This window comes from Geotrypetes seraphini, chromosome 2, assembly GCF_902459505.1.
Source record: "Geotrypetes seraphini chromosome 2, aGeoSer1.1, whole genome shotgun sequence".
NCBI lineage: Eukaryota > Metazoa > Chordata > Amphibia > Gymnophiona > Dermophiidae > Geotrypetes > Geotrypetes seraphini.
Window position 1 is genome coordinate 418,501,143 of NC_047085.1, and position 23,647 is coordinate 418,524,789.

The 23,647-nt window shown below is 41.5% G+C and overlaps 1 protein-coding gene across 1 annotated transcript in view; it reads right to left on the reverse strand.

Moving 5' to 3' along the window:
- The window catches only part of LOC117354147 (probable acyl-CoA dehydrogenase 6), a 202,360-nt gene that overhangs the window by 20,514 nt on the left and 158,199 nt on the right, over positions 1-23,647 (reverse strand). Inside the window, exons 6-7 of the mRNA XM_033931107.1 lie at positions 16,777-16,950; positions 1,955-2,116 (exon numbers count right to left, since the gene is read on the reverse strand). Of these exons, the coding sequence (XP_033786998.1) occupies positions 1,955-2,116; positions 16,777-16,950 (336 nt within the window). The remainder of the gene's footprint in view (positions 1-1,954; positions 2,117-16,776; positions 16,951-23,647) is intronic.

Below are 23,647 nucleotides of genomic sequence, written 5' to 3' on the forward strand. Positions count from 1 at the left end.
ATGTGAACGCATCATCGCACGATACAGCGGCATGATGACTTCTTTCGATCTGGTTGTGATACCCTTCTTAATGATGCCCAGCATTCTGTTTGCTTTCTTGGAAGCTGCTGCACATTGTGCCGATGATTTGATTGTTGTATCCACAAGCACACCCAAGTCTTTTTCAAGATTACTTTCCCCTAGCAACGCTCCCCCCATTTTGTAGCTGAACATCGGGTTCCTATTCCCTATATGCATGACCTTGCATTTCTCTATGTTAAAGCGCAATTACCATTTATTTGCCCATTCTTCCAGTTTACTTACATCCCTTTGCAGGTCTTCGCACTCCTCTGTGGTTCCAACCCTGCTGCAGAGTTTGGTGTCATCCGCGAATTTTATAACTTCACACTTCATCCCCGTTTCCAGGTCGTTTATGAATATATTGAACAGCAGCGGTCCCAGCACCGACCCCTGCGGAACACCGCTCGTGACTCTCTGCCAATCTGAGTAATGGCCCTTCACTCCAACCCTTTGCTCTCTGTCTGCCAGCCAGTCTGATCCATCTGTGTATATCCCCTCCCACCCCGTGGTTCTGCAGCTTCCTAAGTAGCCGCTCGTGGGGTATTTTGTCAAAGGCATTTTGGAAGTCAAGGTAAATGATGTCCATGGGTTCCCCTTTGTCCATCCGGCTGTTTATCCCTTCAAAGAAGTGCAGTAAGTTTGTTTGGCACGATCTTCCCTTACAAAAGCCATGTTGGCTCGATTTCAGTTGTCCATTTCTTTCTATGTGTTCACTGATGCTGTCCTTTATCAGTGCTTCCATCATCTTACCCGGAACCGAAGTCAAGCTCACCGGCCTGTAGTTTCCCGAGTCACCCCTCAATCCCTTTTTAAAGATAGGTGTGACATTCGCCAGTTTCCAGTCCTCCGGTATCTCCCCAGTTTTCAAGGATAGGTTACAAATTTGTCGGAGTGTTTCCGCTATTTCGTTCCTCAGTTCTTTCAGTACCCTTGGGTGGATTCCGTCCGGGCCGGGTGATTTGTCGCTTTTCAATCTATCTATCTGTTGGAGGACATCCTCCTGGCTTACCTCTCTATGCTCCAGCTTTTCATCTTGATCCCCACTTATGATCTCCTCGGGTTCTGGTACATTGGATGTGTCTTCGCTCGTGAAGATCGACGAGAAGAACCTGTTTAACCTATCAGCTACCTCTTTTCCCTCCTTTACCACTCCCTTTCTGTCCCCATCATCCAACGGTCCCACCTCCTCTCTTGCTGGTTGCTTCCCCTTTCACGTATCTGAAGAACGCTTTAAAGTTTCTTGCTTCCCCAGCCAGCCTCTCTTCGTATTCTCGTTTTGCTTTTCTAACCACCCAGTGACATTCCTTTTGGTGTTCCTTGTGTTCCATCCGGTTTTCCTCAGTTTGGTCCTTTTTCCATTTTCGGAACGACATTTTCTTGTCACCTATCGCCTTCTTCACTTCATTTGTTATCCACACTGGGTCCTTTGTTCGATTTTTTTGTTCCTAAACCTGGGAACCTTTTTCACGACTTTTGTTGTTTGGTTGGTGGAGGAGGGGCTTTGAGGCTTTTTCCTGCCTCAAAGTGATTTTTTCAGGGAATACGATTAATGTCCTGCACCTGGGTTGTTTGAAGGAAACCTTATTAACATGTGATTGTGCTTCCGAGGGGGCTCTGTACGTGCGGCATGGTTTATATGTTTGCTGTGCTGTTAAATTTTTGAGAACTGGTTTGATAGTACTATATATTTTTCTCATTTTTGCTTGTGTGGTTTGAGCTAGAAGTAAGTTTAAGAGTGCCATAACTTAAACACTGTACGTTCAGATTCCCTACATATGTTATAGGAAAAACTGCTGTAACAACAAAAATTTAACTATGCTTGGGAACTAAAATTAGAGTCAAGCTTGAGATATTGTACATAAATACAAATATACATATTTATTTGGAAACTTACCAACTGCACGATAAAGAAGAGAGCGGAGAAGTTCTATCTCAGTTGCTAATTCTGCCAGACGAAAGTGTACCGTTTGGTTGTATAGCACAGGCTGGTTGAAGATCTTTCGCTGGCGAGTATAGTCAATTGTCTCTTGTATTAGACATTCCAGTGGTTTCAGGACTGAAAGAATCAGAGAATGGAATACAAGCAAATTAGAATGAAAGGTATGTTTTTAAAGCATAAACAGGTCAATAGTTACAGGAACTTATATTTTATAGCAGGAAAATCATTATCCAAGAAGGTGGAAACAGTAAATGTGGAGAGGAAGTGATGTCACCGGAGAAGATGGAAGCCTAAGATGGGGGTTCTGTCTTTGGTCACTATATTTCTCATCGACATCAGCAAATCCACTGAGTTTGGGCAGTTGATGGCAGTATTGCTAGAGGGATTGGAAGGCATCTAAAAAGAAAATGGACAAGGAAAATGCAGCGAGTTGCATTGTAGAGAAAACAGAAGGAAGAATATATGGCATCATACTAACTTTAGGAATGCCACTAATTTGGTGGAAAATAGGTACAAGGTTCTCATGAGATGGTATTACACTCCAGTGCCCTGGGCTAAGATGGGGGCTGTGGGAGCTGGAAGGTATAGGAGGGGCTGTGGAGGGAAAAGGACATACCTCCAAATGTGATGGGACTGTAAGGTAGTCAAGGGTTTTGGGTTAGGGTATTTCGAATGCTTTCACAAATTTTGGAAAGAAGGATTGATGTCTTGGTGGAGATTGCATTTTTACATCATTATAAGCCTCACATGATAAGAGGAATGTGGCTTTTGGTAAATTGCTTCTGAAAGCTGTCAGGTTGGTACTGGCGGGTGCTTGCAAGATACTGGTGGTGTCTAGCTAGTAGTCAATAAACTGAATGACTAGCATGCTATATATAAACCGACTGTTCTGAAATACCATAGGATTGGGAGTTTTGCTCAAAAATGGAAGAGGTTTGAAGTTTGGAAACACTTTGACTGGTATGAGGTGAGGTGAGAGCCAGGGGAGGATTTCTTGCCAGGGAAGTTTGCTTCTGGGTTATATATTAGGAGGGATGCACCCGTCTATGTACTAGCAGTTCTATATTGTTGTTGTGTACATTCATTCATAAATAAAAGTTTTAAGTTACTAAAAAAAAAAAAAAAGAAAGAGCGACTTTGACCAAACATTACCTTTAGAGACCACTATTCCTTGTAGGAAAGAAATGTTAAGACAATTAAGATAGCAAGCTTTGAAAAATATTTTTACCTCATACAGTTATGTGAAAAAATTAGGACACTCCATGAAATATTCAGTTCTTTCTTAAGAATGTTCACATATTGATGTTAAATCTTTCTTTTTTATTTATCTCTGGAAAAGAAAGTGATGTAATTGCAGGTAAACAACATTTTTCCTTGATTTACTCATAAAACAAAAGATATCCACAAAAATGTGTATTCTAACTGAGGAATAAATTAGGACACCCCCACATATCCTCCCATTTAAAGGGCTCAAATCACACACAGATGTATCACATCAGGTGCACATGATTGGAACATCGTCACTCAGCATTTTGAAGGAGGTTTGCCCTACTTAAACCTCAGACATTTTGTTTGGTGTGCTCATGACTGCTGTGGTGAGAGTGAATACCATGGTGAGATCAAAAGAGCTGTCTGAGGCCTTCAGAAAGAAGACTGTAGCAGCTTATAAGTCTGGTAAGGGATTTAAAAAGATCTCAAAAGGATTTGACATTAGCCATTCCACGGTTCGGAAAATAGTGTACAAGTGGAAGACTTTCCAAACAACTGCCAACATGCCCAGGTCTGGCCATCCAAGCAAGTTGATCCCCAGAACAGACCGCAAGATGTTAAAAGAAGTCTCCAAAAACCCTAAAATGACATTACAGGACCTTAATCAGGTTCTTGCTACTGTTGATGTGAAAATGCGTGCCTCTACAATCAGAAAGAGACTGCACAAATTTAACTTGCATGGGAGGTGTGCAAGGAGGAAACCTTTGCTCTCTAAGAGAAACATCAAGGCCAGACTGAAGTTTGCCAGAGAGAACGTAGATAAACACTAGGACTTCTGAGAATAGTTTTCTATAGACAGATGAGTCTAAAATGTAATTATTTGGATACCAGAAAAGCGGATGTTTGCTGTACACCAACTAAAGCATTCCAGGAAAAGAACCTCATACCAACTGTGAAGCATGGAGGTTTGGGGATGCTTTGCTCAAGCTCACCATCATAGAATCCACCATGAATATTTGCATTACATTAGTGATTTCTATTCCGCCATTACCTTGCAGTTCAAGGCGGATTGCATAAGAATTGTCATGAAGTTACAAGATATATAGGTGGATTACATAAGAATTGTCGAGAAATTGTTGGGTAATTAGAACATTTTAGATTTGATAGGAGTAGACAGTATGGTAGGTGGAGCTTGGGAAGGAACTGGTTGTGTTAGATAGGTTTTATGTATTTTTTGAAAAGTAGTTTTTGTTTCTTTTTTGAAGGTTTTGTAGTCTGTGGTCGAAGACAGCAGATTGGTGATTTGTTTGTCTAGTTTTGCTGCTCTGGTGGCCATTAGGTTGTCATATAGTTTTCTTCATTTGACATTTTTGGTTGGTGGGTGTGTGAATAGTGAGTGGGTTCTTCTGTGTCTGGTTGAGGTGGCTTGAATTAGTCGGTTGTTCTAGTAGGCTGGGCTGTCTCCGTTAATAGCTTTGAATAGTAGGCAATAGAATTTGAAGTGTAATCCAAGGATAAGAGATTGTACCAAAAGTTGGAATTGTTTTCTGTTGAAGAATTTTTGAATTTGTCTTAAGTTTCTCATAGTTGCGAATGATGCTTTTATTATTTTGTTGATTTGTGGTTGCATGGTACAGCCTCTGTCAATCAGTACTCCAAAAAGTTTTAACGTATGGGATATGAGATCGAGTTTATTAGTAGGTTTGTTAAGGTAGGAGTTTTGCTGTTTTCTAGGAAGATGAAGTTTGATTTTTCAGAGTTAAGTTTTAGTTTGTGTTCTGTCATCCATGTTGCTACTGTTTCGAGTGTTCTGTGTATTGTGCCTGTCATAGTGGGCTCTGGATGGTTGAAGGGGAGGAGAACAGTGATGTTATCTGCATAGCTGTATGAGGTTATGCTATGTTTGTCTAGGCAGGAGCTGAGGGAAGCTATGTATAGGTTGAATAGTGTGGGAGACAGAGGTGATCCCTGAGGAACTCCGCAGGGGCTGGACCATGTTTCTGATTTTTCTTTCTTTGTTTTAACCCTGTAGGTTCTGGATTGTAGGAAACCTTTAAACCATGAGAGTACCTTGCCTGAGATTCCTATGGAGTCTAGTGTTTGTAGGAGGATGTCATGGTCTACCAGGTCGAAGGCTGCGTAGAGGTCTAGTTGTATGATCAGGATTTTCTTGCCTGTACTGAGATGTTGTCTAGCTGTGTCCATGAGTGTTCCTAGTAGGGTCTCAATGTTGTAGTAGGTTCTGAAGCTAGACTGTGTGGGGTGGAGTAAGTTGTGGTTTTCTAGGTATGAGGTTAGGGTTTTAGCTACGAGCTTGACGTACAGTGGGATTGAGGCTATGGGTCTGTAGTTGGATGGTTGGTCCATTGTTGCTTTGGGGTCTTTTAGTATCGGAGTTATGATGATTTCGCCGAGGTCTTTTTGGAAAAGTCCATCTGTGAGTAAAGATGAACTTTTCCCAAAAGACCTCAGCGAAATCATCATAACTCCGATACTAAAAGACCCCAAAGCAACAATGGACCTTCAAAACCTTCAAAAAAGAAACAAAAACTCTACTCTTCAAAAAATGCATAAAACCTATCTAACACAACCAGTGAGTAAAGATTGTATCCACTGTAGGAGCAGGGACTGGAATAGTGTACTTGAGGTTTTCAATAGGTATGGGGGGCAGTGGTTAAGGTCACAGGCTGCGTGGCTGTATTTATTATATAGTCTGTTGTATGGATGAGAAGTGGGACCAGGTTATGTCTGCTGCAATTGATTCTTTCTCTGTGGGGGGGATTTAAGAACTCTTCTATGTGTGTGGGAATTCCATTGAACGTGGCTCTAATGTTTGCGATCTTGTTTTTGAAGTATGTGGCTAAGAGGGTGGCTGAGGGAGGTGGGGGGGGAGTTGCTGTTGGCTAGGTAGGGTGTGGTGTCTGTGAGATCTTTTAGTAGCTGGAATAGTTTTTTTGTGTCTTGGGGTCCTTCTCCTATTTGCTTTGTGTAATATGTCTTTCTTTTTTCTTTCAGTTTTTGTTTGTATTTTTGGTTCATTATTCTCCATGCTGTTTTTGTGGATTCCTGGCTGCTTTTTCTCCATTTTCTTTCTAGTTGTCTGCATTGCCTTTTGAGTAGGAGTAGTTCGTTGTCGAACCACTTGTCTGATTTTCTGTGGATTCTGGTTTTGAGTTGTTCTGGGGCTAGTTCATCCAAGGTTGCTGTACTTAGATGGCTCCATTGTGAGATGAAGTCTTTGGGAGTGTAGTCTTGGATTATGGTATCTGCTTTTGTCTAGAATATGGTGGAATCAATATGTTTGCGTGAGTTGTAAGTTATTTTTTGAGTAATTGGAGTGCTTTTGTTTGTTGGTCCAGTTGATTTCGAAGGAGTAAGTGTAATGATCTGACCAGAGGGAACGGTTCCATCTTCCGTTTGACGTTTGGATTTCTGATTGTGTGGGTTGTTGGGACATGTAGGCTGTTGAGTTGGTGTCCCTTTTCGTATGTGGTTTGAGGGTCTAGGGATTTTTTATGTTAAGGCCTCGAGGTATGATAGTAAGGTTTCTACTTTTTTGCAGGATTGGTTTTCAAGGTGGAGGTTGAAGTCTCCTAGGATTAGGTTGTAGGCTGTCGTTAGTGAGTTTCGATAAATAAATTCTTCAAATATTGGTTTTGCTGTGTTCCAGTTACTTGGGGTTATGTAGCAGATCATACATGTTAGTGTTCCTCTGAGTGAAGTGCTTGAAAGTTGACAGGCTAGTAGATCCATATATGGGTTGGTTGTTTTGTCTTGTATTTTTAGGTTTATGGTGTTTCTGGCTATGATGGCAATTCCTCCTCCTCTTTTATTTTCTCTGCAGACCATTGTTATCTTGTGGCTTTTTAGGCAAACTTCAGTTATTCTGGGGTCTGAGTCCGAAGTAAGCCAAGTCTCTGTGAGGAAAAGGCAGTCCAGGTTTTCTTCTTCTATCCAGTTTTTTGTGTGTTCTGTTTTGGGGCCTATGGCTCTGATGTTCACATATGCACATGTGAGAGTGGTGTAGTCTGTTGGTGTGTTGCAAGTTGTTTTCGGGTATATGAGTGATCATTGGTGGGGTTGTGTTTTGGTCTTGTATGGGTTTGTCGGTTTTCTTCTTGTTGATTGTGAGGTGGGTTGGTATGTGTATGTCTAATAGTTTGAGTTTCTGTCTAATGTGAGTCGCCAGGTTGATTGGGTAATTTCCTTGGAATTTGCTATAGTTGGTATTGGAGAGATGTTGTTTGCTGTTGCCTTTCAGTTGGTTAGGAGTAGAGTTATCAGTAGGATTGCTTGTGGGTATTTTAGTAATGTGGTTATCATGGTGGTGTTAAGTGTGGTCACTATTGTAGTAGTGGGTAGAGGTGGGGAAGATCTTTCCCTTCTAGGCTTGTTGAGAGTTGATGGTCTCTTCAGGGTCTGAGGAAGGAGCGGGTATTTTGTGTTTTTGAGTTGCTGAGCTTTCCAACTGGCTCAGTGATTAGTGGCGATGGGGAGGGGCAGAGTGCTCTCCCACGCCCAAGTCCCATCTTGGTCCGTCGATGGAAGAGGTTTGCAGGGTCAGAAAGTGGTCAAACTTAAGTCATTGAGCCTTCCAACTAGCTCAGCGACTAGCAGTGGTAGGGAGGGGCGAAGTGCTCTCTCACGCCCGAGTCCCGTTTTGGTCCGTCAATGAAGAGGGTGATAGGATATCAGAGGATGCTTGAGGAACATGTGAGACCATCTGTAAGAAAATTAAAGGGGAAGCAGAACTGGACCCTGCAACATGACAATGACCCAAAACATACCAGTAAATCCACCAAGGACTGGCTGAAAATGAAGAAATGGAGAGTCCTGGAGTGACCGAGTCAAAGCCCTGATCTTAATCCCATTAAGATGTTGTAGGGTGATTTGAAACTGGCTGTACATGCAAGAAACCCCTCAAACATTTCACAACTGAAAGAATTCTGCATTGAGGAGTGGGCCAAACTTTCCTAAAACCAATGTCAGAGACTGGTAGATGGCTACAAGAAGCATCTCATTGCAGTTATTTCAGCCAAAGGGGGGTGTCATAGTAGCTATTAGGGTGTAGAGTGTCCTAATTTATTCCTCAGTTAGAATACACATTTTTGTGAATATCTTTTCTTTCATGAGTAAATCAAGGAAATTTTTGTTGTTTGTTGTTTTTGTTGTTATTACATCACTTTCTTTTCCAGAGATCAATAAAAAAAGATTTGACATCGATATGTGAACATTTCTTAAGAAAGAACTGAATATTTCATGGGGTGTCCTCATTTTTTCACATGACTGTATATAAAAATCCTGGTTGAATAATTTCTGGTTATATGACAACAGTTACATTTGAATTATATTCCATCTTATTTCTGCCTTTCACTTTTTTCTTTTCTTATTACATGGAATTTAAGCTATTTTGGAAACATATCTAGATGTAATTATTGATTTCAGAAAGCTGTTTTATACATGTGGAAATCCACATAATACAGATTTCAAAGGGACTCGATTTGGGTAGGATTAAAATCTACACATGTATTCTCCATTTTACAAAGGGGATGCATGTGTATGTTGAATACTTTACACACTGGCTCTACATCTGCTCAATGGCACACACAGGTTTTAAAAAGTGCCCATATCAGTTAGGGCTTTGTAGGAAGGAGAGGGAGTAGTGTTATATGTTAAAGATCATATTAAAGTCACACAATTGCAGGATCTGCAGGGCAAGGAAGAGGCACTGTGGATCAATTTGGAATGAGGGAATGGTAAATATATTTATATTGGTGTGATATACAGGCCTCCTTAACAGATGGAAGAAGAGGAAAGAGATTTAATAGTAGACATTCAGAATATATCTAAAAAGGGGAAGTTTTACTAATAGGTGATTTTAACATGTCAGATGTTGATTAGGGCAGTGTTTTTCAACCGCTGTTCCGCGGCACACTAGTGTGCCGCGAGATGTTGCCTGGTATGCCGTACGGTGCAGACACTGATTAGGCCTCAGGCCGGGTCCCGCACGCGCTCCCATGAGACTCCCCCGGTCCCCGCTGCTGTTCAGTTTCGATCTTCTGCTCTGACGCAACCGGAAACAGGAAGTTGCAGCAGAGCAGAAGATTGAACACTGAGCAGCCACGCGTGCGCGGCTCTTTGGGAAAGCGTGCATGTCGCCGAAAAACAAAACCTACAAACTAAGGTGAGGCGAAGGGAGAGAGCTGGCTAAACAGTAGGATCGATTGGGCAGGCGAGTGGTGGCTGCGGGGACCGTGCGATCGCTCGTGTTCCCGGCTCAAATTGGAAGGAGGGAGTGAAAGGGAAAAGGATTCTGGGCCAAGGGGATGAAGACGGAAAGAAAAACCCACAGCAGGAAAGAAAGGGAAGGACAGGCAGGTGAGCCAGATGCTAGAAGCAGGGGGGGGGGGAAGAAAGAGGGAAAAAAGCTAGATGGGGTTGAAAAGAAGAGACACACTGGTATGGAAGAGGAAGATAGGGGAAATCTGGACACAGGAAGGTAACAGAAAGAGGGGAAATTATGTGCATGGGGCATAGGGACAGAGACATAAAGGGGACATGCCATGGGGATGGTATATGGACACAGGGGGGGGGGCAATGACAGATACATAGGGGAGATATTAGAAATGGAGAAAATAGGAGCACAGAAGCGAGATGGTTTGTGGGGATGGGACAGGGACCGAGCTCGCAGGCTCCAGTGGCTTGCACAAATTACATTGTAACATGCCATGAAAATAAGAGGGAGGAAGGTAGATAGATAAGCCACGTGAGAGGAGCTGAAGGGTAGTAGAAAGGAACAGATGGTAAAGGAGGGAGGGAAGGGTGGTGGTGGAAAGGAATAGGACAGACATTGAAGGAGGGTGGAGAGGAACAGACCCCGAAGGGAAATGTGGAAGACAGAGTGGGAAGAAGACAGATGCCAGACTATGGGGGAGCGGAGGGAAAAAGATGGGTGCTAGACCAATTGAGGGGGGGGGGAGTGAAGGGAGAGGCACATTAACAGCAAATGGAAGACGTAGAGAGAAGACACACAGTGGATGGAAGGAATTGAATGAGAAGATGTGGAAAGCAGAAACCAGACAACAAAGGTAGAAAAAAAAAATTATATTTATTTATTTATTTTTTGCTTTAGGATAAAATAGTATATTAGTTGTGTTGATAAAAATTTATAAACAAAGCCCTGCCAGCTGAACATCTCTTTCTCTAGTTCAGCAGCAGGAACTTTGATTTATAAGAAAGGAATAAGCTAAATTGCAAATTAATGGAAACAGTACTAAGGCTTATATGGATGCAGCGGGGACGGTGACAGGGCGGTGAATGGGATGGCAGTGGCGGTGACGGGGCGGTGAAAGGGATGGCGGTGACGGTGACGGGGCGGTGAAGGGAACGGCTGTTGACGAAGAGCTACGTGTGTGTCTTTCTTCGATTCCAGCCAGAATATCAGCTTTGTGTTCAGCCAAACAGGCCCAGGTTTCGCACTGAATAAAGTATTTTATAATTTTTCACTATTCTGTTTACTTAATATTTCATAATAAAGTAATTATAAAATACTTTCTTTGTGTTTATTTGATTCCTATTCAAGAGAATTACTTTATATATAGTCAATATAGGCACAGTTAAATTTTTTAACATTTTCTAATGGTGGTGTGCCTCGTGATTTTTTTCATGAAATAAGTGTGCCTTTGCCCAAAAAAGGTTGAAAAACACTGGATTAGGGTATCCCTATTGCAGGGTCTTCTAGAAGTAGGGAGATCCTGAATTCTTTTCAAGGAGAACTGTTTCAACAGTTGGTAATGCAGGATGGGGGTCATACTGGATTTAGTGCTTACAAATGGTTAAAGTGTTTCTGACGATACAGTGGGTGATCTTCTGGCATCCAGCGATCACTGCATGGTACAGTTTAATATTAAGATGGGTATAGAGAGGGCTCATTCAAAAGTTAAGGTTCTAGACTTTAAAAAACAAACTTTGTTCGGATGGAGGATTACATCAAGAAATTGTTGACTGGATGGGAACTTCTGGAAAGAGAAGAAATGCAGTGGGCAAAACTGAAAGGAGTTATTGTAAGGTTGACAAATCCTTTTGTGAGGCAAGTAAGTAAAAGTAAGAGGAAAGGAGGGCCACTTTGGTTCTGAAAAGTAGTAGCTGAGAAGGTAAGAAATAAAAAGTCAGCTTTCATAAACTACTAAAGATTGCAGAAAGAGGAAGACAGGCAAAAATATCTGGAAAAGTTGAGAGGCTGGTCAAGTAGTCAGGAAAGCAAAAATACAAATGGAAGAAAAAAAAAAAATAGCTGACATGGTAAAACGTGGAGATAAGATTTTTTTAAAGATATATCAGTGATAGGAAGAAGTGCAAAAGTGGCATTGTGAGACTCAAAAGTGAAGGGGAGGAATTATGTAGAAGCTGATAAAGAAAAGGCTGATTTGCTTAACAAATATTTCTGTTCTATGTTCACAGCTGAAGATCTAAGAGCGGGACCACAGAAGGCAAATGCAAATAGGGAAGGTGGAATGGTAAACCCTGATTGATTTTCAGAGGGTTGTGTTCGTGATGAGCTAGCTAAATTAAAGGTAGACAGAGCGATAGGGCTGGATGGTGTACAATCCAAGGGTGCTGAAGTAGGAGTAATTCTAGATCATACTCTGAATATGCAAGATCAAGTTAACTCAGTAGTATGTAAAGGTTTCCAAATTTTATAGAAACTACGCACTCTCAGAGCATACTTCGATTTCTCGGCATTTAAGCTTTTGGCCCAATCGCTGTTCTTACGTTCTTACTTGGCAGGTGTCAAAAAAACTATCTCCAGGCTGTGAGTTATTCAGAATACCGCAGCTAGACTTATATTTGGACTGAATAAGTTTGATCATGTCACTCCGTTGTTTTGGGAATTGCATTGGTTACCGCTTGAGGCACATATTGTCTTTAAGTTGGGCTGTATTTAGTATAGAGTCCTGATAGGTCAAGCTCCATGGATTTATTTTCGGCTTCTACACAAAAATTCTCCTGTAAAACTCATTTATTTATCCATCAGTAAGGGGTTGCAAGTTTAAAAGATACCATGAACATGTGGAGGGGTATAATCAAAAAATACATCTAAGTCCGTTTTGGGCCTAAGTTGCTAGTCGCCCAAAGTTGGACATGTCCAAAATCCATTCTTGAAAAATATGTCCAAAATATATATTTTTTGAAAATTGTCTAATTATATGTCCAGTAGTTTAATCGTCCAGACCGCTAAGTCATCTATTTTTATACCCCGTTCTCATTCAAAAATTTGTTCAAGTCAAAAACGCCTAGAACAAGACCTTTTGGACGTAGAAGGGGGTCAGCAAAGTAATGGACTGGACACCCAGACATGGCAACAGAGTAGTGGGGCACCTTACAGGGCACTGCTGCAAACTTCACAAAGAGGGTGCCACAAACATCTCACCACAACTCCCTTATAGGTCATGGTGAGCCCCCCCAAACCTACTAGACCAACGTGTCTACCACTCCAGTAGCCCTATATGGCAGTACAGTTGGGTTTTAGGGTTTTTTGGTGGACTCACATTTTTTCACCATGAATGCAGTGGTTAAAATGGCTTATGAGCCTGGGTCCTCCTCTCTATGGTTCACTAGCCCACCCCCCAGACTACATAAGACTCCTCTGTGCAGATCTACTAAGCTTTCCTTTGTCAGGTGCTGATATTCTGGAGGCAGGTGTATACTTTTTTATTCTGATTTTTATGGGGGAGTGTGTGGGGATTTGTACTTTATCCCTGCAGTGGTTATCTGGTCATTCTGGATACCTTCTGGGCATTTAAACCTGTTTTTAGATCGCCTAAGTCACTACGTTTAAGTTCTGTCTAGGCAGTCTCGTTAAAACTCTCGGTTATACTTGCAGTATGACTAAGTCTAGGTCAGCCCACGTCCCGCCCTCACCATTTCTCCTAAAATGTCCCTTTCAGCTCTGGGAGTACAGCGGCACTAAAAAGGCCTAAGCTGTTTTTAGATACGTCTAAAACCCGTTTCAATTATCAGCACTTGGACGACCTGTCTTTAAGGTCATCCAAGTGCCGATTTGGGTGGGATTTTAGACGTATTTTTGTTTTGATTATGAGTCCCATTCTCTCTTATCAGGCTGCCATTTAGGATAAATATTTCAAGCAATTGCTTACTATTTCATTTTCCTATCTGGAATTTAGGAGACATTTGAAAGCCTATTTGTTTTCTAGGTTCTTAGGTAATTAATTTCATTCTCATTTCCAATTGTTATATTTTTTTTAGTCTTTTGTAAACCGCATAGAACTGTGAAGTTACGCGGTTTAGAAATTGATTTTGTTTATGTTTATGAAGGAACTTAGGGAAGTTCTGGTGGCTCCGCTGACTGACCTTTTCAATGCTTCTCTAGAATCGGGAGTGATACCAGAGGACTGGAGAAGGGCAGATGTGGTCCCTCTACACAAAAGTGGAAGTAAGGAAGAAGTAGGGAATTACAGGCCAGTAAGTCTGACTTCTGTAGTGAGCAAATTAATGGAAACGCTTTTAAAACAGAGAATGCTGAAGTTTCTGGAATCTGGTGGATTGCAAAACCAGAGGCAACATGGATTCACTAGAGGTAGGTCTTGTCAGACAAATCTTATCAATTTCTTTGACTGGGTGACCAGAGAATTGGGTAGAGGGAGTACGCTAGACGTGGAGAAATAGTCATTAATTTCTGAAGCAATCCAAATGGATTTCAAGCTGCTCTTTTCCTCGTCATTGGCATAAAAAACTCAACCAGCATTAAATCAATATCTCACAATGAGCCAAAAACCCACCACTGTGCACAGGGTTTCAAAAAAGAGAAAGCTTTCACTTAACTGAAGGAGTACTGAGGTGCGCCATCCAGCGTAAGTGGTGGTAACATACATCCCAAACATCATATTTGAGGCCACCGCCATTTTGCGTCAAATGTGATGCTTGGGATGTATGTTATCACCACTTATGTTGGTTTAGTGACAATCGCTGGCTTTAGTGCATCTGGGCCTGATTTGGCTGTACTTGAACATGTAGGTTGTAAACTGGGACAGCTAAGTGAAAGCTGTGCCACTCCATGTTCATGCTGCTCATGTTTTCAATGTGTGTATCTTTAACATGGTTGTTGCTGTTGCACATGCTAGCAAAAACACAAGCACTTTTGCTGACATTTTGGAAAAATCTTTGTGTGTCCCAACCTTAATGTCTCGATTCCAATTTCCACATTCTATGTAAAATGGGGCTCTTAATCACGCAAGAGGAAATTTTCAAGGCCATTTATCGATATACAGATAAACTTGTTGTCAGAAGACTGGAATGTGTGTGTAGTTTTACCATAAGCATACTCCTCGGTTCCGGGGAAAATGGCGGAAGTGCTGATAAAAGACAGCATCGATGAGCATTTTGAAAGAAATAATGTCCGGATGGTCAGGAAAAGAGGAAGACTGTGGCTTTGTGCTACTCATGAGAGAGCATTGTGCTGTCGAGGACTGGCTAGTCTTTAATTTTAATTCCTGAATAATAATAATAACTTTATTCTTCTATACCGCCATAGTCGTGAGACTTCTAGGCGGTTCACACAGAAGAGAGCTGGACAATCAGCGAAGTTACAATGTGTTGAGATCCGGGATACAGTATACAGTATACAGACACTTACAAAAGCATATAGAATCTTACAAAAAAAGGGAATCTGAAATAATCCCTACTCAAGTAGAAGGTTTGAATAGTCTCTGCACCATGGGGTCCTTCCTAAGATCCGGCACATTTCCCAGATCCAAAACCTGGAGATCTGCGACTGTGGCCAAATCCCTCACTGTGGAAGTGCTTGTCTGAGAAAGCAAAGGCCTGAGAACATCATCTGGATCATATGAATTGTCCCTTGGCTGCGCATGGCCCTTCTGATGGGGACCCGTATCCCTGGAAGAAGGGGTCCCAGATGCCAACAGAGATGCCATTGTAGCAGATTTGACAATTTTGTATTGGCCAGATGAGCCAAAATTCTTGGAGCTCTTGGAGATTTTGTGAACTTTAGACATGGCATCATGGTTGTATTACAGTGGGGATTCACTTGCGCTGCCCCCCTGGCCCAATATTTGACTTTTTGGACAGTCCTCAGATGGACTAAGCGGTAGAACCCCCCCAAAGAGGTAGCGTGGTGGTGGTGGTTATCGCTGACACCACCTCTTTCCCTTACACGCCACGCAGCATGTGAACATGGATGCTCGCCTGACAGCCATCCACTGTAACCAGGGCATAAATCCAAAGTATCCTGCCCTGGGGAGTCCATCTGACCTGTTTTCTTCCAAAAACAAGTTTTGTAGAGACAGAAAAAAAGCTTTTAAATCGAATTGGTAAAATCTAAGATGGCCATTGCGAGAGTGATTTTGATAATAAAACAGCTCAGGAAATTCAAATGGACCACCAAAACACAGCCATTTTAGGATTTTGGGGGTGGGTGACCCAGGACTATCTCCCCAAACACCTGAAATCCAAAACTAGAGAACCTCCCAAAATCGATCTCACAGGCTGTCAGCCTGTTACTCACTGTGCAATGCTGTGTGCTGGGAGCTGCAAGATGGAAGCTGAAACAGCTTACAGGGAGATCCTCTGCCTCAACAAGTCTTGGAACCTGAACTACCAGTCTTCTACCTGCCTCTCAGGCCCAACACCTTGGCTGGAGAACTCCACCTCACCCAGAAATGCCATGCACACAAACAGGTGGAGGAACAAAGTCGACCCTGATCCTGAATAAGAACATAAGAATTGCTGTTGATGGGTCAGACCAGTGGTCCATCGTGCCCAGAAGTTCGCTCACACGGCAGTCCTTAGGTCAAAGACCAGTGCCCTAACTGAGTCTAGCCTTACCTGCATACGTTCTAGTTCAGAAGGAACTTGTCTAACTTTATCTTGAATCCCTGGAGGGTGTTTTCCCCTATAACAGCCTCCAGAAGAGCATTCCAGATTTCTACCACTCTCTGGTGAAGAAGAACTTCCTTACGTTTGTACGGAATCTATCCCCTTTTAACTTTAAAGAATGCCCTCTCGTTCTCTCTACCTTAGAGAGGGTGAACAACCTGTCTTTATCTATTAAGTCTATTCCCTTCATTATCTTGAATATTTCGATCATGTCCCCTCTCAGTCTCCTCTTTTCAAGGGAGAAGAGGCCCAGTTTCTCTAATCTCTCACTGTACGGCAACTCCTCCAGCCCCTTAACCATTTTAGTCGCTCTTCTCTGGACCCTTTCAAGTAGTACACTGCCATGGAGCTATGTAGCCTGTGCTCCAATCCATGAGGACCAAGTTTGCCCACCTCTGAGATACATGAATACAAGAGTTGTGTATCTCTGTCAGAAGGATTCAAGGATTTTTTTTTTTAACCTCTGTTGCTTTTATTGTGCTTTGCCTCTACAAAAGTTATTGTATATTTCTTGTTTTCGACATACAGTTATTAAGCATACGTATATTATGAAAGAATGCTGCCGTCTGAAATTAAAAAAAGAAAAATCCCTTTATATTTCATTTCTTGTTAACGTTACGCATGGTTAATAAACAGAAGAAGGTCAAATGACTTACCACCGGCTACTCCCCACATCCGCTCTTCTTGGAATTGCAACATTTGATAAGTAAAACCCATTCCTTCTTCCCCAATCAGGTATTTGCAGGGTACTCTGACATCTTCAAAAAAGATCTGAGCTGTATCTGATGATCTCATACCCATCTTGTCTATTTTCTTATTAATATGAACACCTAAAAATAAAATTTTGTTCAGTACGTTATTGCAAAACAATAAAAAATGGAAAGACTAATGCCAGTTATATCTTTCTACCAAATAATCCCCCTCCCCCCCTTCATCAAGCTGCACTAGAGGCTTTTAATGTGGGCCAGCGAGGTGAGTGCTCCAACGTTCATAGGAATTCTATGAGCACTAAAAATCTCTAGTGCAGTTTGATAAAATGGGCTCAAAGTTGTTAAACTCAAGTAAGAGAACAAGCATGCAATAGGCTGAAGAACAAAACAAAAGGAAAATATTGCAGAACCGGTGTACAAGGTATAAAGGTCTTATCTTTATTAAAAAAGATGCAATATAGCTTTCCAAACAAATGGTCCTCTTTTGTGAGTACACGGGACCCAACAAGGTCCGTGTTTCAGAAAACACTCCATCGTCAGGGGTCCAAGATGTGGAGGTACATCAACGCAGAGAACCTAATTAAAACAACTGTCCTTTAAAGGACAAACAACATTAAAATCCTATGAAAGCTGCTGCTTCAGGGTGTCCAGGAACAAAAGTGAAAGTAAAGAACAATCATGAGTTGGATTTTCATCTGGCATGGTGACTATCTTACTTTAAACACTGGCGCTTAAATTATTACATTTATTCAATGCTACTATCCATATAGCGAGTTGCCCTTAATATAAGAATAATGCGGTCATCATGTCAATACTATTGTTTAGTTTAAGCCTGCTATTCAGTAGGATGAAAACAAATGTTATCCAGAGAGTGACTAAATATGCTGGCCCCTTATTATACAGATAGTACCAGGCCAACAAGGCCATTCAGTTTGATTTTCAGCCCTAATATAATTTTTTTTAAATACATGGATAGAAAAGTTATATGATCATTTGCCAATAGTAAATAACCTTTTGAATATTGGCCCTTATAAGACTACATTACTTAAGTTTAGAACCCTCAAGGCTTTGTGGCCTGAAGAAATGGAAGAAATGGATTACTGGGGTGCAAACCTCAGTAACCATGTAAGAGGACTATAATTCAGGCTGTTGAAAAATCAGGATTGACATCTAAACATACACCTTGAAGACCAAGCATCCAAACCAGCAGAAAACTGTCTATCATTTCTCAATGCCTTATCCTTCCAAATCCTAAACCCACAAACCACCCATGAAAAAGGACACCAACTTGACATCGCAGTCTTCATGACCCATCAACCATCCACCCCAGAAATTCAAACACCTAATGGAACCTGGTCCCCATCCCTCTGGTCAGACCACTACACATACACCTTCAATATCAACTGGACCAACATCAACTGGACCAAGAACAAAACCACACCTAAATCCAAAAAAATAACCTACACCTCATGCAAACACATCGAGCCCTCCAAATTCTGGACAAAAATAGATGAAACAATCCAGGACTGCAACCCCCAAGGACTTCATATCACAGTGGAACAACCTGACCACCAACATCCTTGATGAACTAGCCCCACTACAAACCAAAACTAGAATCAGCAGAAGATCAGATCAATGGTTTGACAATGAACTACTCCTACTTAAAAGACAATGCAGACAACTAGAAAGAGAATGGAGAAAAACTAACCTAGATCACACGGAAACCGCCTGGAAAAAAATTAACAAACAATACAAGCTACTACTAAAGGACTAGAGAAAAACACACTACACCAGTCTAATAGGCACAATAACCCAAAATACCGAAAAACTATTCCAAATATTAAAAGACCTAACAGACACCAAACCGTACATAACCACTAACAATACCCCACCCCCCTCAGCCACCCTCTCAGCAGAACACTTCAAGAACATAAGCAATGCCTCCGCTGGGTCAGACCTGAGGTCCATCATGCCCAGCAGTCCGCTCACGCGTCGGCCCAACAGGTCCAGGACCTGTGCAGTAATCCTCTATCTATACCCCTCTATCCCCTTTTCCAGCAGGAAATTGTCCAATCCTTTCTTGAACCCCAGTACCGAACTCTGCCCAATTACATCCTCTGGAAGCGCATTCCAGGTGTCCACCACACGTTGGGTAAAGAAGAACTTCCTAGCATTCGTTTTGAATCTGTCCCCTTTCAACTTTTACGATGCCCTCTTGTTCTTTTATTTTTCGAAAGTTTGAAGAATCTGACCCTCTCTACTCTCTCTATGCTCTTCATGATCTTGTAAGTCTCTATCATATCCCCTCTAAGTCTCCTCTTCTCCAGGGAAAAGAGTACCAGTTTCTCCAATCTCTCAGCGTATGAAAGGTTTTCAGACGTGTCGCTCTCCTCTGAACCCTCTCGAGTAACGCCATATCCTTCTTAAGGTACAGCGACCAATATTGGACGCAGCACTCCAGATGCAGACACACCATCGCTCAGTACAATGGCAGGATAACTTCTTTCGTTCTGATAGTAATACCCTTCTTGATTATACCTAGCACTCTTAGCGGCTGCTACACACTGTGCCGTCAGCTTCATTGTCATGTCCATCCCTTTCTTGGGTACTCTCATTCAATAACATCCCTCCCATCGTATAGTTGTATTTTGGGTTTCTGCTTCCCACATGTAATACTTTACATTTCTCAACGTTGAACTTCATCTGCCATCTCGTCGCTCATTCCCCTAGTTTGTTCAAGTCCCTTTGCAATTCTTCGCAGTTCTCTTTAGTTCGAGCTCCACTAAATGGTTTGGTGTCGTCCGCAAATTTTATTATCTCACACTTCATCCCTGTTTCTAGATCATTCATGAATATATTAAATAGCAGTGACCCGAGCACCTAGCCCTGCGGGACACCACTCGTGACCCTCCTCCAGTCCAAGTAGTGGCCCTTTACTCCTACTCTCTGTTTCCTGCCCGCCAACCAGTTTCTGATCCATCTATGTACGTCTCCTTCCACCCCATAGTTCTTCAGTTTCTGAAGTAGGCATTTATGGGGTACCTTGTCAAAGGCTTTTTGGAAATCTACAAATGCCAGAGCCACCCTCAATTGTACCCCATCCCACCTAAACAAACTCACAATTCATCCCACAGATAAAGAATCAACTGCAGCAGACAGAACATGGTCTCAATTCCCCAACATACGGTGTGAACTCGATAAACTCTACAAAAAGTACAGCCACGCATTCTATGACCTCAACCACTGCCCATCATATCTCCTTACAACCTCCAGCACAAAATTCCGTAATCTACTTCTGCAATGGATACAAACCATGCTCACAGACGACCTTTTCCCAACTGACCTCAGCGAAATCATCATCACTCCAATCCAAAAAGATCCAAAAGGACCAACAGACCAACCATCCAACTACAGACTCACTGCCTCAATACTTCTATATGTCAAACTGACAGAAGGACTAGTAGCCAAACTCCTCACCAACTATCTAGAAGGCCATAATATACTTCACCCCACGCAATCTAGCTTCAGATCCGGCTTCAGCACAGAGACATTAGTAGGCTCCCTCATTGACACAGCCAGATTACACCTCAGCACAGGAAAAAAAATGCTTCTCATACAACTGGACCTGACTGCAGCATTTGACCTGGTAGACCATAACATCCTACTGCAAATTTTGGATGCAATAGGTATCTCAGATAAAGTATACTCTTGGTTTGAAGGCTTCCTAAAATGCAGAACATACAGAGTAAAATCAGATAAAGAAAAATCTGAACCTTGGTCCAACCCCTGCGGCGTATCACAAGGATCCCCACTATCCCCTACTCTCTTCAACCTATACACCGCCTATAGTTATGCAGATGACATTACCATTCTCATACCTTTTGATCAACCAAAGACTGCCATGACAAACACACTACACCAAACACTATAAACAGTAGCGACCTAGATGAAAGATCACAAACTGAAACTCAACACAGACAAAACTAAATTCATCTTCCTCGAAAACGACAAAGTCCCAACCATAACCAATACAGAAATCAGCACAATCAACTATCCCATTCAAACCACCATAAAACTACTAGGAATGACTATAGACCGATGCTGCACCATGCAACCGCAAATAAATAAAACAATACAGAAATTCTTCACAGTTATGAGAAACCTAAGACAAGTCAGGAAATTCTTCGAAAGAACACAGTTCCAGCTTATAGTACAATCCCTAATCCTAGGTCTACTAGATTACTTCAACATCCTCTACCTCCCCTGCCCTGCTACAATGACTAAACAACTACAAACAATCCAAAATACAGCTCTGAGACTCATCTACTCATTGAGGAAACACAACCATATTACAGAAGCATACATCAACTCATACTGGCTACCAATCCAAGAAAGAATACAATTTAAATTCTACTGTATGTTATTTAAAACCTTAAACGGAGACAGCCCAACCTACCTGAACAACCACCTCATCCAAACCACCTCAGTCAGACATAGAAAAACACACACCCCATTCACATACCCCTTGATCAAAGAAGTAAAACGGAAAAAACTATACGATTGCCTCCTAGCCACTGAAGCAGATAAACCAGATCTCCAATCTACTGATAACAACCCCAGACTACAAGATGTTCAGAAAAGAAATAAAAACTATACTCTTCAAGAAATTCCTGAAACAGTCCTAACATCAAACTTACCGTCCTTCCTCCCTCCCTCTTCCTGCCACACAGAAACTACATGACCTACTCTTTATCTCTCTAGAAATGACAAATGATCTTCCATTGTAACCCACTGTTTATAAGTCTTTTGTAATCTGCCTTCAACCACAAGGTAATGGCGGAATAGAAATCTCTAATGTAATGTAAGAATGCCAAGACTGTATGAGTTTATGTCTGGTGTTTGTGTGAGGAGGGCATTTCTTTTCTTTAATCAGCCAACCCCTCAAAGAGAAAAAGACAAACACAAGAAATGCATATTAAAGAAAAGAAACCCAAAGGAAACTTACAAATAAGCCCACATTACCAACAGAGGGAATACAGCTCATTATTAATAAAAAGAAATCAAAATTTAAAATTTAAATAAAGAACTCAAAAGGACCCATAACAGCCCCTTGTAATACCCGCAACAATACATTAAGCCCCCAGTGTGACTCATACTACTACTACTACTACTAATCTTAGACAGAAATTTCTCCAGATAAGTAGGGTCCACAAAAGTAAATGTGCAGCCCTAATTCTGAGGAACGCATTTACAAGGGAATCTTAAAGAAAAGGTGCACCCTAACTCTAAAACCTTTGACTTCAACTTAAGGAACAATTTTCTGTGCATCTGGATGGTATGTGATACATCTGGGAACACCTGAACCTTCTGTCCATAAAACAACACATTTTTTTTGTTAAAAACACCAAAGGTTCACCAGTTTCTGTGGAGAAAGATTTGGAGGGCAAATCTTATATTGATGGAATCTAGGAAACCAGTTAAATTAAAACTGCACAAGGGTTCCAAATTATCTATTTCCCTATCTGCCTGATTCTCCAAACAAGTCAGCTTAGGTATATCATAGCAGTTATCCACTGAAATAAGAGAATTTGGGCAAAAGCAAATTGTATTATTGGAAAATTAAGAAACTGCCAAGTGCTTTATATGCAGGGAGTTTTCAAAAAGTTCTAACTTAAAATGAATATTGTGTCTGTCTTTAATCCTAGGTGTCCTAACAGATTGAATGAACTCTGGGCTTCAACAACCCACATTCTTTATGAGGCAATTCAATCTTCTGATCCAGCTCCTGAAATTTCTCCACAGTATTTGAAATAAGGTCCCAAAATTGAGAAACTGTACTATGTAATAAACTTTCAGTTTCAAGTTTCCCAATTTTATTTAAAATTTGATATACCGCTTAAAAAACTGTCTAAGCAGTGTACAATGTCATAACTATTAAAAACAGTTCTAGTTACTACTTTCCCTATGTTTAGAAGTGAAACCGACAAAGCAGAAGATATTTCTGACTAGGATCTACTAATAAAGGCATAATCACTACTTTAGACACTGAATTCACAGGCAATATAGAAAATTCACTAGAAGAAGAAATTTCACCTGTCCCTAAGAGGACAAGGCCATTTCTTGAGCCATATTATCAGAAGCAACAGATAGGAAGAAGAGGCGAAACAGCTACAGGAGTAGTAGACCCACTTTGACAACTCTAGTGTATCCATAAGTCTATTACAGGTGCAGCAATGGATATTTCATCATTTCAAAGAGAAAAACAATGACCTTACCAATGGCTTAACCAGATACACTAGCGCTAATAACCTTCAAATTCCATAAAACTCAAAAATGTAGGCACCCACTCAAACATTAAAGATACTCTCCCCATTTGTGAGGACCAGATCTAGTATCGCTTTTTCCCTCATGGGTTCTGTCACCGTTTGTCTGAGAAGAGCCTCCTGAAAGGCATCCACATTCCAGTCTGCATCCGGCAGACTTAAGTCACCCAACAGCAGCACCTTCTCTTTCTTTCCAAACTTCTACATATCCGCAATCAGATCTTTATCAATTTCAAGGTGATCCATATCACTTCTTTCTCTCTCCAGGTCCCCTGCATTACAGTCACTTGGATATTGATCTTTACATAGAGAGCTACTCCTCCACCTCTTTGATCATCTTTGTCCTTCCTAAAAAGATTATATCCCGGTATGTTGGCATCCCATCCATGGGAATCACTGAACCATGTCTCTGTGATAGCAAAAATATCCAGGTCTGCCTCTAACATCAGGGCTTGCAAATCATGAACTTTGTTGCTTAGACTGCGAGCGTTTGT